The sequence below is a fragment of the Microcaecilia unicolor genome, chromosome 10 (assembly GCF_901765095.1).
Source record: "Microcaecilia unicolor chromosome 10, aMicUni1.1, whole genome shotgun sequence".
Taxonomy (NCBI): Eukaryota; Metazoa; Chordata; class Amphibia; order Gymnophiona; family Siphonopidae; genus Microcaecilia; species Microcaecilia unicolor.
Window position 1 is genome coordinate 207,149,883 of NC_044040.1, and position 18,397 is coordinate 207,168,279.

The following is an 18,397-nucleotide window of genomic DNA, read 5'->3' on the forward strand; positions in this document are numbered from 1 at the left end:
GCTGAGTGGATAATGCAAAACTGAGGAGACTGCTGCAGAACCGGTGGTGGGAGGCGGGGCTAGTGGTTGGGAGGCGGGGCTAATGCTGGGCAGACTTCTACGATCTGTGACCTGAAAATGGCAGATACAAATCAAGGGTCCAAGAAAGCAAAGGGGCAGACGATCCGCAAACTCCAAGATGGAAACTATGCAAAGCAGATCGTTCATACAAATCAAGGTCAGGTATACACAAAAAGTAGCACATATGAGTTTATCTTGTTGGACAGACTGGATGGACCGTGCAGGTCTTCCTCTGCTGTCATCTACTATGTTACTATGAGAAGGGCCACCTACGCTTAGAACTTTACATGAAATTCTAAGCTCCAGGAGCGCAGTTGTGCGCTGGCACTGTCAGATGTCATCATCCCACCTGTGTGTCCAACTCAATCTTACCTGTTCATAGCAATGTATTGCAAAATTGTTCTACTTTATTATTAATGGATGTAAAGTGCCTTGGCCAACCTTTTGAATGTTGGTAGGGTGGTTTAAAATTACAAAGTTAAAATTATTAAACACCTGATGGCAGAAAGTATATATTGTCATTGACATACTTAAGAAAAATTGTTAATAAGATGGACCTTTTGAACAGCCATACTCATCTGTGATCAAGATTACTTTCATGTTAGACAGCAGTAAAGGAAAAATTAAACAGCACATTTTAATAAAACGCAGAAAATTATGAAATACTGCTTGTTATTTTTGCCAATTCACTTCAGTGAAAGCTAAAACTATCTACAGAACAACAGAGTCTTAATAAGTTATGATAATTCAAGAATATTTTCAATTGCAGACCCTATTTTATGGGTTAGTTTACCTTAGGTATTTGGTAATAACTGCGGTCAAGGATTTGGATGCAGTTATGGGGATTTTAGCGCAGTAGGGTGGGCTGGCGAATTATGAGTTGGTTTTGTGTGTTTGTTTTTATGTTAGTTTGTACCCACTAGATTGACAGGTAATAAAGTGTTTATCAAACCTATAAATGGCAAGTGACCGACTCACCTGCAAATGCGCAGTAGAGACTTCCCTCTCTGTCCCGCCCCCGCGTCAAGATGTGATGACAGGGGGAGGGGGGCGGGACAGAGAGGGAAACTGCACGGAAGGGGAGGGAGGGAACCGCTGATGTCGCTACCGCTCTCCCCCCCCCCAAGGTAGCCGCTACCGCCCCCCCCCTTCACCCGGCCCAGGCCCTCTCTTCGTTATTCAACTTACAGCAGCGCCGAAACAGCAGCAAGCAGCTCAGCTTCAGCTCCCGTCGGCCTTCCTTCCCTGCCTGTGCCCCGCCCTCGCCGACGTGACATCACACGAGGGCAAGGCACAGGCAGTGAAGGAAGGCCAACGGGAGCTGCTGTTTGCTGCTGTTTTGGCGCGGCTGTAAGTTGAATAACGAAGATAGGGCTCGTGCCGGGTGAAGGGGGGGCGGGGGCGACTCCGGGGTGGGGGGGGGGGGCGGTAGCGGCTACCTTGGGGGGGGGGAGGGGACATGGGAGGTCTCAGAAGGAGGGGGGCCTTGGAGCTGGGAGGGCTGGACTGAAGGGGGCCTTCCAGCTGGCTGGGAAGAAGGCACGGGGGGGGAGGGGGCCTTGGAACTGGGAGGGAGGGCAGGGGGCCCCTTACAGTTGTGAGGGAATGGGGCCCCTTACAGTTGTGAGGGAGAGCAGGGGGCCTTGGAACTGGGAGAGAGGGAAGGGGGCCTTGGGAGCTGGGGGGGGCCTGGGGCCTTGCAGCTGGGAAGGGGGGAGGACTGGAGCCTTGGAGCTGGGAGGGAGGGACAGAGGGGTCCTTGGAGCTGGTAGGGAAGGAGGATGGCAGGGGGCCTTGCAGCTGCAACGGGAGGGGGGCCTTGGGAAAAAAAACATTCCAATACGCGCCCGTTTTAACGGGCTTAACGGCTAGTAAACAGATAAATCAATGTTTAGATGACTTTAAAAATGATTGCAACCTAGGAGGATTCTAGATTCCTCTGAAGTCACCTTGGCTGCCACAGAGTAGAAAAAGACATTGATATGCTTGCAAGCGCTGCTTTATCAAAAGTAGAAGTTTAATAAAAGATGGGATTGGTTTAGAAGTGAGGGTGAATGAAATCTAAACAAGACGCTTTTACTGTGATCAGTTTATGCAAAAAGCAGTTACACAATTCATTCTTTCCACAATTCCAGGCATTTTCCTAAGTTTGAAATCAGTTTCTGACAGATTTAGCTCCTTCTGACTCGCTCTACATCCTTCTAGCAAACTGGTTCTGTTGGTCCAAGGATGATTCTGATAAACAAATAGTCTAGGGCCCCTTTTACAAAGGTACGCTAAAAATTAGCGTGCAACAAACGCTAAGACTTCCATTATATTCATATGGGCATCTTAGCATTTAGCGCACGTGAATTTTTAGCATCTGTTAAAAACAATAGTGTGCCTTTGTAAAAGACCCCCTTAATGAGGCGTACTTAACACAGCAGTGCACATTAATCACACAGAGTAGTAACATATTAAGAGATAAAATATGCATTTAAATTCAGAAAGAGAACACACTCATTTACATTGTTATCTGGCAGTATTGGTCAAATTATAATGAGTTGAAAATTAGTTTTGGCTGCCTTGCTTATATGAATACTTCATATTGCAATAATAGCAAGCATTTCCAACTTTACTTTTATCACTGATTATGTTATATTATGGGAGGAAAAGACCTCAGAAGCTCAGCCTGTGGAGTCTATGATTTAGCAGTATGGCTGGGCGAACATCCTCATGGGTCTAAAAAAACCTCCTTTTTACAAATGTTTTTACTTTTTTTTCTTTTTCCAAATATTTATTATGTTAATCGCCAATCCATAGTGGTGACTCCACAGGCTGAGCTTCTGAGGTTAAATTATAATGAAAAATACTTCTGAAAGCTGAAAGGAAATATCAGCTTTGTCAGTACTTTATAAATAATTTTCCAAATATAATACGTATCATAAATGTCTCTTACTAAATTTTAAAAAATCCACTGGTGAAGAAAAATTCAGAAGTATTAATTTATAAATATTAGTATGATCATTTGAGTAATTTTTCAAAGAGAAACAATTATGAACTAGGCTGGAGGTGTGCACATTTATCAAAGCACGAAAAAAGAACACATCCATATAATAATTCTAAAACTCAATTTGAATATCACATTGCTTGAGGTGTTCAGTTACAGGTTTAGGATAAGTGATTTAAATATTAGCGAGCCTGTTTGTCAAAATACAAGACATGCTTTTGGGGCTCATTTTCAAAGCACTTAGCCTTCCAAAGTTCCATAGTTTGTGTGTTAATACATGATTTATTTTAAATAGGTCCAAATGAGATTAATGAGACCTACTTACTAATGAGACTTATACGGTCTGTACCAGAGCCGGTGGTGGGAGGCAGGGATAGTGCTGGGCAGACTTATACGGTCTGTGCCGGGGCTGGTGGTTGGGTGGCGGGGATAGTGCTGGGCAGACTTATACGGTCTGTGCCAGAGCTGGTGGTGGGAGGCGGGACTGGTAGTTGGGAGGCAGGGATAGTGCTGGGCAGACTTATACGGTCTGTGCCAGAGCCGGTGGTGGGAGGCGGGGCTGGTGGTTGGGAGGCGAGGATAGGGCTGGCCAGACTTATACGGTCTGTGCCAGAGCTGGTGGTGGGAGGCGGGACTGGTAGTTGGGAAGCGGGGATAGTGCTGGGCAGACTTATACGGTCTGTGCCAGAGCTGGTGGTGGGAGGCGGGACTGGTAGTTGGGAGGCGGGGATAGTGCTGGGCAGACTTATACGGTCTGTGCCAGAGCCGGTGGTGGGAGGCAGGGATAGTGCTGGGCAGACTTATACAGTCTGTGCCGGGGCTGGTGGTTGGGTGGCGGGGATAGTGCTGGGCAGACTTATACGGTCTGTGCCAGAGCCGGTGGTGGGAGGCGGGGCTGGTGGTTGGGAGGCGGGGATAGTGCTGGGCAGACTTATACAGTCTGTGCCCTGAAGAGGACAGTACAAATAAAAAAGTAGCACATATGAATTTATCTTCTTGGGCAGACTGGATGGACCGTGCAGGTCTTTTTCTGCCGTCATCTACTATGTTATATGTGTGCATTAATGCATAGCATGTTATCACAATTTGATAATTAGGCCACACCATGACCAAAGTTCAGAACTCTCCACTGCAAAACCACACAACATGAGCCACTTCTTTTATCGATGGCTGTATTTAATTAACTCGGTGCTTTGAAAATGTATTAAACGTCTATATTATAATTTTAAATGTCCAATTGTCAAGGTGGCTTTTCAAAAGACCAGTTGATCTTCCTGGAACAAGAGAATCAATGCTCTTTTTTTGCATTAGGGATGTGAAAATAAAAAAAAACCCCAACAAAAATGCATTAACTTGGGATTTAAATGAAAAAAAACAAAGAACTGAAAACACTTACGGTAACTACTTTCACTATCACTGGCATTAGATGTTACATGCTCTGAAATAGCAACATAATGGAAATATGAGGAGAACATAAAATGATACAAGTTCAAAAGCAACAGAAATTAACATAAATAGATTGAAAAGATAATCACAATTCTTAGAAAAGGCATCATGCATTTCAAGGGAGCGTGTCCAGTCTATTCATGTAAATATTTTATTACAGACCATATACACTTTTTTTTAATGCTCTGCTCAATTACCGAGTCTATAGACTGAGAAAACAAAACTGGAAACAGAGAGACCAATTTCCTCCTGCAAAATACGGTAAATTGTCTTACTTTACCATTAGCAGGTGTTCTTAGTCGCAGGACCACACACTGGTCCTAGCACAGTGACATTACCCATTTGTGACTAGTGAATCTGTGTGTTTTCAGAGAAATTAAAGTTGCTCATTTTTTTTGCAGGTGTTGTTTGAAGAAAGGCAATCACTAGCCACACTAGTGGGTCATGTTACTCTGCTTGCCACTGAGCATCATTGCATGCTCCTCCACCTGTATGATTACTGAATCTGTCTTCAGAAAAACAGTGTCAAAGGAAAACAGGTAATGAACACATGAAATTGCTCAAGCAGAAAAGGACATAACTTATGTAAAGGAAATGCTTCTGAATTATTTTATTACTAGTAAAAAAGGCCCGTTTCTGACACAAATGAAACGGGCGCTAGCAAGGTTTTCCTCGGCTCCCCTCCAGCTACCCGTGTCCAGCGACCCTCCTCTCTCCCCTGCCCCCCCTCCAGTGACCCTCCTCTCTCCCCTGCCCCCCCCCAGCCACCCATGTCCAGCGACCCTCCTCTCTCCCCTGTCCCCCCAGCCACCCATGTCCAGCGACCCTCCTCTCTCCCCTGCCCCCCCCAGCCACCCATGTCCAGCGACCCTCCTCTCTCCCCTGCCCCCCCTAAAGCCACCCATGTCCAGCGACCCTCCTCTCTCCCCTGCCCCCCTCCAGCCACCCATGTCCAGCGACCCTCCTCTCTCCCCTGCCCCCCCTCCAGCCACCCATGTCCAGTGATCCTCCTCTGGACCTGGATCAGCTGTGAGGCATGTTTCCCCCCCCCTCCCCCGGGTTCTGAAGTTGACATCATAATGGCTACGGTGATGTCAGCCTGATCTACGGAGCCGCCCTGACCAACTAGGAATGAGCCACGGTCCCAGGCAAGTCAGAACATTGGAGGTGAGAATTATTATATAGGATTGCATTTAGTGTTGTTGCATGGTGAATGGTGTGCAAGTATTTGTTTTACAGATATAAGCTTGTGTCATTGTACTGTTTTCTGTATACAAGTGATAATATACCTGACATTTTCCCAACAGTCATGAAGCAATCAAGATCATCAGGTGTAAAAATTACTACCTAACTTTTTTCTCCTTGCAATATTTTACCTAGACTGATGCTAAGATTTACTGCATAATTAGAATGTTATCTATAAACTTTCTCACACCTATGATATAAAATGATGTGGAAAATAATCACAAAAGGAAGATTAAAGTATAGTTAAGTAGGATCCTTGACAAAGGATTTTTAAAAAATATCCAGAAATAGAATTACACTAAACAAGAAGAAATACATTAAAAAAAAATCAATTAACTAGACAATGCAAAACAGGATCAAATTTATGCATAACTCATTAAAGGGCAATTGCCAACTCCAATTGCATAATCAGTTTTGGGAGCAACAGCAACATATCCACTTACTACTCAAAAGTTATTTTCTGTTTGTAAGATATATACATAACACTTGTATACAATTCAGCTACCACAATTTACCAAAAAAATTCATTGACATGCATTATGCATTACACCAGTATAAGAATACTGTACCAGAACACTGTACCATTCTTATTCAGGTTTGTTTTCTTTGAACTGAAATACTTTACAAATACATCTATAGCAAAGAGAAAGACACTGAGGTTATACTGAAGCGAGATAATCTGTCATGTGACCACTACAAAATGGCTGGTGCTAATTGGGGGAAAAGCTGTAAGAAAATTTCAGTGTGTTTGAATATCTCTTGGGTCGTCATCAAGTCACTCACTGTAAAGTGAAAATGGATGGACACCACTGACACTCTGCCTGAATCAAGCTGCCCCTCTAGCTATGAATTAATGAAACTGCTCTGGAAGGTTGTGAGAACTACAGAGATCTTTGCCTGAGACTAGAATATACAAGACACTATGGATAGGTTATCCCTCTGTATGATAAAGATTCAGATCTAGGCTTTCATGAATCTGCTGAAATTAAATCCTAATAAACCTAAGATTTTGTGGTCCCTAAAGAGATTGTATTAATGAAGGACATTAAGTTTCCTTTCGAAACCAAAGCAAGAGTGCTCGGAAAAAAATGTTGACTCATCTTTGACTAATCTGCAACTCAAAGGACAATTATGGAAGAAACCTATTTTTAAGGTAAGACACCTTGTCTGCTTACACCTTTCTTGTTTAAATGCTAATCCTACGGCACTTAAGATTATCATAACGTACTCTATTTGAACTTATCTCTCAAGTTATTGAGCAAATTGTAATTGATCCAGAACACAGCTATTAGGTTGATCTTTAATCTTAAGAGACATGACAGTATTTCATCTTATAGAACCTAGTTGCATTGGCTTCTATAAATCACTATTTGTTGTTTTTTTTTCAGGCTAATTATAGGCACACTTCGTCTTTAATCATTGATCTGGTTTGTGTTCCCTTCGGTAGATTTTCAGAGCAGTTATATAATTTATTGATACTACGTCTAGTAGTTCTGAAGAGAGTTTGTTTCCTTAACCATTTTTTCAGATGATTTCTTACTGGAATGCATTCCCAATAGACATTAGGACAGATATCAGCTATTTTTCCTTTTATAGGAAAATGAAGACTTATTTGTTCATTTAAAGTCTTATTGGAAGTTTTATAGAAGTTTTAACTGAATTTGCTGTATTGTAAGTGTGTATTTTTATTTTATTTGGATTCTTTGAAATGCTGTAAAACACACCAGACCCATCTAGGGGAGGATGGCAGTATATAGGTATGTACTGGTATTTGTAAATGTTGACCGATTTCAACTTTATTTCACAAGAATGATCTGCACCATTCCCAGCATCTTCCTCCCTCCACTCTTCTAGCCCAGCATCTGCTTCCTCTTTCTCCCCTCCCCATAGCCTCATCTCCCTGTCCCTTTTCTCTTCCCTTCTGCCCTCTCCCCCATGGTCCAGCATTTCTCCCGCTCTTCCCTCACTCCTATTGTCTGGTATCTCTATCACTTTGTTCTGCTCCTGGATTCAACATCTCCTTCTTTCTCCCCTCCCCTCCTGTATGTCTTTCCCCCCTTCATCCCCACCATCTCTCTCTCTCCCTTCCTTGTGTCCCAGGTGCAATATCTCTCCCTTCCTCCCCTCCACACCTTCATACCCAATATTTCTCCCTTTCTCCCCCAAGAACCATCTCTCTCTCCCCGCCACCCCATGTCCAACATTTCTCCCTCTCTAGCCCCTCTCCATGCAGTATCCCTTCCTCTTCCCTCTGCATCTCTCCCTTGTTTCCCTCCACCCCATGCCCAACATTTCTCCCTCACCCCCTCCCTTGTGCTCTCTCCCTTTCTCCCCTTCACTATCATGCCAAATATTTCTCCCTCTCTCCCCTATGCACCATCTTTCCCTGCCCTTCAACCCTATGTCCAACATTTCTCCCTCTCATGCTTCTCTCCATGCAGTATCTCTCTCTCCCTTTCTCCTTTGTTGCATCTCCTCCGTCCTGCCATCCACCCCATAATCCAACAATTCTCCCTCTCCCTTTCCCCCCCCCTATGCATCTCTCCTTCATTCCTTCCCTCACCCCACAACTCTCCCTCTGACCCTCTTGCTTCAATGGGTCCCAGGTAGCGACAGCGATTCCCACATGTTACCTGCCGCTAACCCGGAAGCTTCTCTTCTGTTGTGTCCCGCCACCTAGGCAGAGAAACAGGAAATTGCGAGGGGATGGACGCAGAGGAGAGGCTTCCGGGTTAGTGGCAGGCAGAGTGTGGGAATCGCTGCCGCTACCCACTGAATAGAGCGACACAGGACAACAGAAGCCCAGCCTGTTCCCTCCATGCAGTGCTGTCAAGGTGCATCCGAGCCCCTGATGTGCTCTCAGTACTAAATTCCTGTCTGGTTATTCTATGATTGCAGATAATTTCAGTCAAATTCATGCAATTGTATTAAAGAGGCATGATCACACATAGGTCTCATAAACCAAAATATTAAGCTAACGGAAAACAAATTAAAAATGTTAGAAATGGAAAAAGCTGAAAAAGGAGAAGAAATTTGAAAATCATCAACCTTCTAGTACCATTAGGGTATTAAGAGAAGTTTATAGCTGACTGGAAAAAAAAAAAAAAAAAAAAAAGGAAACAAAACCAAAACTAGAAGGTATGTAGCTGAGGAGGGTTATTTGGTCACTTACTCAGGCCTTTTGAACCCATGTCGTCAGGGATCTCCTGCAGAGTAGTCCCCAGAAAGCAAGCAATAAAAAGATAATCACAAAGAAAATAGTTGTAAGTAATACATAGCACAGGTGCTACAATAAGAGAGTTTCAAGAGTGCTGCAGGTCTGGTATTTAAAACGTCCTCAAAAATTAACTCAGACAGCAACATTCAGAAAGAGCCAGTAGCTTCAGCATAACCAACTGTGTTGCATTACAGCAGTTCACAATAGTGTAATCCGAGTAGGTTTTATTACAGCAAAAATTGCTTATGTTTAAATTTTTTTCTTCTTAGAGAAATAAACCAGGATTACAAAAGTTCTCCTGATTAAGAGAAAAACAGTATTTAGAATAAAATAATTGCCGCAAACTGCATGGAAAGTAACTGGTTACAATGAGCTACATGCGTTCTTTGACTAGCTTTTAGAGTACTGTGCACCTTTTTCCGTAAGTGTGGATTGCAAGTTCGCACAGTAATACCCCATTTATACAGTGCAATTCACCATAGCATTACACAAACAAAAAAAAGTGCACTGTAAAAACATATAAACCGGATGGGCTTGTTGATATTAAGGAGTAACTTTTGGCATTCTATATACCTGTTGCAGCTCTTGAAACGGTCTCCAAGGTAACACCCTACTGCAAAAACTCGCAGGCTGCCTAGAGTTTTGTCTTTTGCCCACTGGATGGCACATACTTACGGTCAACATCACTGGTTTCCTGCTCACTCTGGTCCTTGTTCTTGTAGAAGGAAAATTTTCGGGAAAAGAGGTTCTTTTTACGCTTGTCATTGAATGACTGCTGAAGAAGAGGAGGGAGGGGCAAAACAAAGGGATGTCTAATGTCTGTGTGTACAAATGCTGAGCACCAGAAGCTTGGTGAAAGCTGACTCATGTAACCAGGTTATGCAGTCTGTAATTTAATTTAAATTTAATCCAACATGGGAAATAAGGCACTAGACATTCTGGATTTAGACTAAGCAATTTGATCTAGTAAACAAAAGTTGAATTTGGAATCTTTTTTTTTAAATAAAGGACTTCTTAGAGGGTATGTCCAAGATTTGAAACATATCTTGACTAATCATTCATTTACAAATTTCTTGTTTCCAACAAACTAAAGCTTTAATCCTAGTCAGGGCCGGTCAAACCCGGTAAGCGCCGCAGGGGGGTGCCTGCCTTCAAGGGCGCCGCTGCGCCACCATACCGCGCCGCCCTTGGTGCTTTAAATCTTTAATTTACCTCTGTTCCAGCAGCCGCATCATTTGAAAGCCCTGCCCCGTCTCTAGCCTTCAATCCCTTCGTGAGTTCGTTCCGCAGTCCCGCCTTCTGATGTCATTTGCTCGAGGGCGGGACTGCTACTACTATTACTATTTGACATTTATAGAGTGCTACTAGGGTTACGCAGCGCTGTACAATAAACAAAGAATGACGGTCCCTGCTCAAAGGAGCTTACAATCTAGAGGACAAGACGGACAAGGAGAGCAGACAATCAATAGTTGGAACAGTCTTGGTTACTAGGTACAATGTTAGGTTCCGAAAGTGACATTGAAGAGGTGGGTTTTGAGTAGAGATTTGAAGATGGACAGTGAGGGTGCTTGGCGTATGGGCACAGGGAGTCTGCAGAACGAACTCACGAAGGGATGGAAGGCTAGAGACGGGGCAAGGCTTTCAAATGACGTGGCTGCTGGAACAGAGGTAAATTAAAGATTTAAAGCACCAAGGGTAGCGGGGGATGGGGGCGAAGGAGAATCGCTGGACAGGGGCAGGGTGGGAGAAGAGAGAAAGGAGATGCTGGGGGGGCAGGGGCGCCAACTCAGTCTGCAGGGGGGCGCCAGAGACCCTAGGACCGGCCCTGATCCTAGTCAGCTGACATACATCATCTCCTTGTGTTTGTTTAGCCAAATTGCACAGCTAATAGTTCTTGGGTCAGCCTTTACTTTTTCATAATATTCAATTGGACAGAATAATTTGATTATTTGTGCACTAGTAGTTTAATTTTTTTTTTAATTTGCAATAATTTAGGATGTAGAGCTTTATTCAGCAGAAATGTAGTGTCCTGTGATTTCAGCCTAGGGATTTATGACATGTCCCTCACAGAGGTGACTATTTATTTGGATTTTGCTCACACCTTTTCAGTGGTAGGTCAAGGTGAGTTACATTCAGGTACTCTGGATATTTCTGTTCCTGGAGGGCTCGGTCTAAGTTTGTACCTGAGGCAGCAGTGGGATTTGAACTGGCCACCTCTGGATTTCAAGACCGGTGCTCTCACCACTAGGTCACTCCTCCACTCCTATGGATACTAAACTCCAAATGACCTTTTTCTCTTACTTTCATTGCCCTGTACAACCAGGTAAGTGACCCTAAAGTCATTTATGTCCTTTCCTTGACTCCTAGATTTTTGTCTGTTCACCAAAGTATGCATTTATTAGTGTTTGGTGAGAAAGGAAGCCTAGTTTATGAAAATCATGTAGAATACATTAGGATCGGTGTTCAGTAATCATTTTACAATTTTCTGTGTGAGCATTAAAGCAGATTAAAAGGCTTAGTATATACCACAATAATTGGCTTTGCAGCTCCTGAAGCCAGAAGTGGCATATTATTTACTTCAAAATGATAAAAGTTTGGGCATAGTTTTTATACAGTATCACTGTAGTCTGATTTTGTGCATGTGTAGGTACGGAGAATACTGTTTCTACACACACTTCCATACTTCAAATAAATATTGATATTTGCATATATATTGGAGTGGGCTACCCTAGCTCTTGGGGGCCCAAAATCAATCATATTTTAAGGGTATCTTTAATGCATTTGCATAAAATAATTGCATGAACACTATTTGCTTAGTATGCTAATCAATTGTGAAACATTAATCAGTGTTATTCTGAAAACCTGATTGTTTTGGGGCTTCCAAGGAGCAGAGTTGCACACCCATAATGTACATGACAGTATCATTAGCATATATATATTACCCAAAAGTGCGTTTCTATACAATAGTAACAAACTATGCAAGGCTCATTCATGTGCAATAGCTATTGTGCTAGGTTTCTGTGTTTTCCATGTCTCTATCCTAGTAGTGAATACACGTTGCTCAATCTTGTGCTCAATGACATATGTACAATCCAATCATAACACACAGGTAGTAAAAACAATGTACTTTGTTTTTAAGTGTGTTATGACTGGATTGTACATATACTTGCACTGGTTGTGGTGATTAAGGTAAGGATTTCTGTCCCTGTCCACCTATCCTATCTTTCCTACTCTTGCGCAGAGATAGATAAATCTTGGTGTTCACAATAAGCTCTTTACTTATTTTTTTTTTCTTGGCTCTCTGGAGGTACTCAAGAAATGACTGCACATTTTTGTTGGTGTAGATACAAAAGAGGAGGAAATATTCCAAATCCACGTAGGCCTTATGGGGGCAGGGCCGCCAAGAGACCGAGCCATGTCCCCCCCCCCCCCAAGGACTGCTGCTGCCCTCCCTCGGACCGCCGCATAGACAGAACACAAAATTGGGGGGGGGGGGGGGGGGAGGGGCAGAGCCCAAAGTGTGTGTGTGTGTGTGGGGGGGGGGGGGGTCTGTCTCTCTCCTGCTCCTGACGGGACCCAGGTGACCGCGTCCAGACAGGAGCAGGAGAGAGAAATCTCCGGCGCCAGCCCCCCCCCCCCCTTAGAGGCTGGGGAGGAGCAGAGACAGAGCTTCGGGGCATCTGGTTTGGCTGGCGGGGGTCCCCAAGCCCCGATAGCAGAAGCCTTCCTCCAGCGCTGTTCTCCGCTGCACTGCCTGCCCTGCGGCTGCTTTCCCCCTGACATCGTGCATGCAGGGCAGGCAAAATGCAGCGGAGAACAGCGCTGGAGGAAGGCTTCTGCTATCGGGGCTTGGGGACCCCCGCCAGCCAAACCAGATGCCCCGAAGCCCTGTCTCTGCCCCTCCCCCGCCTCTAAGGGGAACCTGGCACCAGAGTTTTCTCTCTCCTGTTCCTGTCGGGACGCGATCACCCGGGTCCCGTCAGGAACAGGAGAGACCCCCTTGGAGGCCGGGCCCGAGGGGAAATCTTGCTCCCCCTGCCCCCTCTCTCGGCGGCCCTGTATGGGGGTAGTCAAGTTAGTGTGATGTAACAAAAATGATAGAGGCAGGCAACACCTTGTAGACTAACCATTTATTGAGAGATGATCTTTTGAGGACTAGAGTTCACCTCATTTGCCGCTAGTCTATAAGATGCCAGCTACCTCTGTCACTGAAATCTGTATAGTATTTCTGCTGAATACTGCCCTTTCCAGCAACTCTACAGAAATAATGGTATAGAAATTGCATTATCAATTAAATTGGAGCAGCAAAATATGAACAATTCTGAAAAGACATTACTACAGAACAATTGCCTTCTGAAGTATTTGCTTTAATTGGGGACAATGGTGCTCTGGTCCTTTTATTGTGTAATATTAGGCTGTAATAGATTATGTGAAATTCAACTTTATTTATGAATTCTGAAGTATAATCAATCCCTTATGTGAATCTCTCAAAATCTGATTATGAGATACTTAACTGTTTTATACAACGCATGCATAACGGTCAGAGTCAGTTCCACAGCAAATAAAAACAAAAAATTGAAATTGTTTAATTTAAAAATTAAAATAAGTTTAAAGAGGAGACAGAGGCTTATAACAGTTTGTCTTAGATACCACAAAATAGGCCAGACAGAAAATATTTGTTGGAGCTATTAAACCAATTAGAATTACCACCAAACCCTTTATACAAACTGCCCACTAAAATGACAGATCAGCCACAGCCCATTGCAAATAAAAGCAGTACAAGCAAAGTGAAAAAGAAAAAAAAGATCCCTCTTGTTTCTCAAGCAATGCTAGGTTCAGTTTCTCTGTTTCAGTAACAAAAGAATTTATATTTTATTTTCTTCCTTGTTTTCATCCTAATTCCACTGACAGCCACATGGACATTTGAGATTTTCTGCAGGGCAAGAACCAGGACTCATGTGAGGCTGAACCAAACACCCTGCCATAAGGAGTCATATCTTCAGTTTATGATAGACCCTCCTCACCCCCTTCCCCAGGCCTCAGTATCTCACTTCAGTAATATGACTGCCAGTCCCGGCGTGGAAGTACATATGTTCACGCTTTCCAAAAATACTAGGACTAGGAGGCATGCGATGAAGCTACAATGTAGTAAATTTAAATCGAATCGGAGAAAATGTTTCTTCACTCAACGTGTAATTAAAATCTGGAATTCGTTGCCAGAGAATGTGGTAAAGGCGGTTAGCTTAGCGGAGTTTTAAAAAGGTTTGGACGGCTTCCTAAAGAAAAAGTCCACAGACCGTTATTAAATGGACTTGGGGAAAATCCACTATTTCTGGGATAAGCAGTATAAAATGTTTTGTACATTTTTGGGATCTTGCCAGGTATTTGTGTCCTGGATTGGCCACTGTTGGAAACAGGATGCTGGGCTCGATGGACCTTTGGTCTTTCCCAGTATGGCAATACTTATGTACTTATGATCACAGATTTTCATTTTAATAGCTTTCATACATCAATTAGGCACTTAAGGCCTCAATTCTATTTCATCAGTGACTAATATTTAAGAATCGTAGAATTTGATATTGTCTCAAAGCAGTGGCAACACATCATGCAAAAGTTACTAAATATGCATAGAAACAGGAATCTAAGAGAAACTGAATCACTAAAAAAAAGCTGCTTAAGCAAAGCGCAATGCATATGTAGGGATTATTAGTAGAGTAAATGAAAGAAAAGTGTTAGGGAAAAAAGGAATGCAGTTCTACATCAATGGCAAGCGTATTTTGTTTCTTCACTCAGTAATTCATGCATATTTTTGGTGCTTAGTTAGTACACAGTGATTGTGTACGAATTTGGTTATAGTCAAACTTGGACCCAAATACACAGTTAATTCAGTTAACTTTACAGTTTTGCGGTAGACAAGTTACAACATGCAATTATCTTGTCCAGATAAATAACACAGTGCATTAACATTTCAAGTCACAAAAATCTGCTACAAATATTTACATATCCAAAATGCTCATCCTTTCATAGGATGCACTGTATCATTTTCTCTGGGCCCATAAGGGAATAGTGAGGCATACTATTCAACTGCAATCTGATCGCATACTAACCCCAAAATACTTCATTCAGTCAAATATATTTTTATTAAGTTAACATTTGCTACAGTTTGGCCATACAATACTTGATGCCTTTTAGAAAAAAAGAACAATGTTTGTGAACATGCATGCGTGTTTATCTATGTAAGGTTTGTTTGTTTTTTTTAATTTAGAGAAACAAAAACCTTGTGTGATCTCCCTTCTTAGCAGCTTTGATTTACCCTGTCTTTCCCTCTCAGAAAACCATGCTCTAGGAGCACTTTCCAAATGGACATTTAAAAGGAGAAAAGACTGTCAAACTCCACCTGTGAGCAAAAAAACATCGCAATATTGTTTTGTAGATTTAATAATATTTCAATTATATTCTGTTTTAGAGAAAAATGTAAGCATTGTGTAATACATCAAAGTGTACACAGCACATACCCTACACCCATTAAAATCTTCCTATGTTACAATCCAGTGCTGCAAGGTGATTATGAAGTCACAAATGAAGCATTACTGGCTAGCCCACTGGGAAGTACTGTGCACTGCCAAGCAGAAAATCTGGCATTGAATCCCAGGTCTGATTTCTGCTTCCTTGGCTGGTTGAGCTGGACATTCTGCGGAGAAGAGAGTCTTGGATATTGCTTAACGTTGAAACTTGCTGACCAGACTTGAGTTTAAGGAAGGGAATGCCTATCACTTCAATGACTGGGCTACAATGAGAGGGAAATAACTAAAGAGGAAAACTCCTTGGCTAGCTGCAAATAAATGCTCATGGTGTCGTAGCCCAGCAAAGGCCCAGTCCTATTGAGCTTGAAGCCCAAAGTAGCAGAAGAAAACTGCTAGGTGAAAAACAAAATACAAAGGTCTATATTCTATCCTCATCTGCTGCTTTTGACACTGTTGATCATTGTCTACTCTCCTTGATACACCGTCCTCACTTGGATTTCAGGGTTCTGTTCTTTCCTGGTTTTCTTCTTATCTCTTTCATTGCACTTTTAGTTATACTCTGGTGGAGCTTCCTCTACTTCTATCCCAGTTGGTGTACCTCAGGGCGCTGTCTTGGGTCCTCTTCTTTTCTCCATCTATACTTCTTCCCTTGGTGCTGTTCTCATACCATGGTTTTCAGTATCATCTTTATGCTGACGACTCCCAGATCTACCTCTTCACACCAGAAATTTCAGCAGGAATCCAGGCCCAAATCAGTCTGCCTGTCTGACACTGCTGCCTGGATGTCTCACCACCCTTTGAAACTAAAGATGACCAAGACTGAGCTTCTTATCTTTCCCCCTAAACCCAGCTCTCTTCTTCCCGCATTCTGAATGTCTGTGGGTAACACTCTCATCCTCCCCGTCTCATCAGCTTGTAACCTTGGGGTCATCTTCGACTCCTTCCTCTTTCTCTGCACATATCCAACAGACTGCTAAAACCTGTCGTTTCTTTCTCTAAATCACCACCAAAATTTGCCCCCTCCTTTCTGAGCACACTACCAGAACCCTTATCCACACTCTTACCACCTCTTGCTTAGACTATTGCAACTTGCTTCTCACAGGTCTCCCCGTAAGGCATCTCTCTCCCCTTCAATCTGTTCAAAATTCTGCTGCACGACTTATATTCCGCTAGTGTTGCTATGCTCATATTAGCCCTCTCAAATCACTTCATTGGCTCCCTATCCGTTTTCCGAATACAGTTCAAACTCCTCTTATTGACTTACAAGTGCGTTCCTTTTATCTTGCTGCACCATATCTCTGGAATAGATTGCCTGAGCCAGAATGTCAAGTTCCATCTCTGGCCGTCTTCAAATCTAGGCTAAAAGCTCACCTTTTTGAGGTTGCTTTTAACTCCTAACTCCTGCTCACTTGTTCAGTACCCATGTCTGTTTTATCATTCTCACCTTAAGTAATTTCCTTATTTGTCCTGTTAGTCTGTCCTGATTAGATTGCAAGCTCTGTCAAGCAGGGACTGTCTCTTCATGTTCAAGATTACAGCGCTGCATTTGTCTTATAGCGCTACAGAAATAAGTAGTAGTAGTAATAGTAGTAGGATTGCTAGCTCAGGATTAAGAGAAACAGCAGGAGCATACATACATACATCCTGTTTCTTTGCCAAGTATCCTCAACTTGCTACATCAGCTAAAGCTGGAGATGTGGCAGAGGCAGCAATCACAGCACCTAAGGGTCAGAGGGGACATCCCATCGCTGCACTACGGAAATACACAGTGGCCAGGTTGAGAGATCATGGTGTGTGGCTCTAAGAAGGGCCTGTCACTGCAACAAATGGGTTGAGCTACTTTGCAAGGTGTATAAAGTGGGAGAAGGAAGAAATCCTCAGGAAGTAATGGATGAAGATTTCTAGTGCCACAACCCAGCTCTATTAAGCTGGATGCACACAATGAGCTGGAGAAAAAGTTCTAAATTATAAAAATTCATTTTAACCACAAACTTAATCTTAAAAACTATCTGCCCTGTGCTTGCTTTTTGCTTGCATTAGGGTGTGCTGTCTGACCGGTGTTTAATGAAGGTCAGTACCTCATTGTATGCGACAAATGACATTACTTACAACGCCTAAAAAGGTCTTTTTAAAGACATTTAACTTATTAAAATTTATTTCTGAAGACATTACTATTAAGGATTGTTAGACATGTTTACCAAGACTCCTGAAGAAGGCACTTTCAATGCCGAAACATGGTACCGTGTTGAGTCATCCTTTATTAAATTTTAATATCTACGTTGAGCATCTTTGGTCTGTTACTGAAGAGCCTGATTGTTCTCACTCTTCTCCTTTTCCAATGGAAAGGCATTAACAGAAAGGGAATACTTCCTGGTTGACAGTATACAGCCTTTTGTTTTTTTGTTACTCCATACAGAGCAGTGCCTGTCTAATCCTGTTCGTCTGCCTCATTTCACTCCTTATAGGCACAACCCAAGGAAGGAGGACAGCTGGGGGTGGGGGGGGGGGGGGGTGGGGGGAAGTGACGCAGCTCCACTGAGTGTCACCCCAGCTGGGAAGATGGGGAACCCAGAACCACCAGGAGTCATCTAGCTCAAAGCAGGAATCTCAGAGAAAAAAAAAAGCAAATTCATCCAGCAGTAACCCCCTGCTCAACTGACACCGATAAGAAACCAGTTCAGGAGCTACAAGACCAACACCAAGAAGGAGCTGCATGATTCAACTACCATCTGCTCGGAGACAGGGAAAATACTGAACAATCTAGGCTGCACAATACCCTTAAGGAGCAAATTATTTGGAACTACTTTTCTCTGTCTCCATCTGCTGGTAGATGGACAGAATCCATTAGTTTGGACTGGACTGGTACAGATGACAAGGAAGTCAGCAATTGGGATTCTGAGAATTGAGATACAAAGC

At 43.0% G+C, this 18,397-nt stretch overlaps 1 protein-coding gene across 11 annotated transcripts in view; it reads right to left on the reverse strand.

Moving 5' to 3' along the window:
• The window catches only part of DLG1 (discs large MAGUK scaffold protein 1), a 337,516-nt gene that overhangs the window by 40,113 nt on the left and 279,006 nt on the right, over window positions 1–18,397 (reverse strand). For 5 of the 11 annotated variants that reach the window (XM_030216923.1, XM_030216922.1, XM_030216918.1 and 2 more), the window contains 2 exons: window positions 9,633–9,732; window positions 4,446–4,487 (listed from right to left, as the gene is read on the reverse strand). In XM_030216923.1, coding sequence (XP_030072783.1) covers window positions 4,446–4,487; window positions 9,633–9,732 — 142 coding nt within the window. Of the gene's footprint in view, window positions 1–4,445; window positions 4,488–8,912; window positions 8,947–9,632; window positions 9,733–18,397 lie in introns of all 11 variants that reach the window. The other 6 variants (XM_030216925.1, XM_030216921.1, XM_030216920.1 and 3 more) reach the window with 2 other exon arrangements.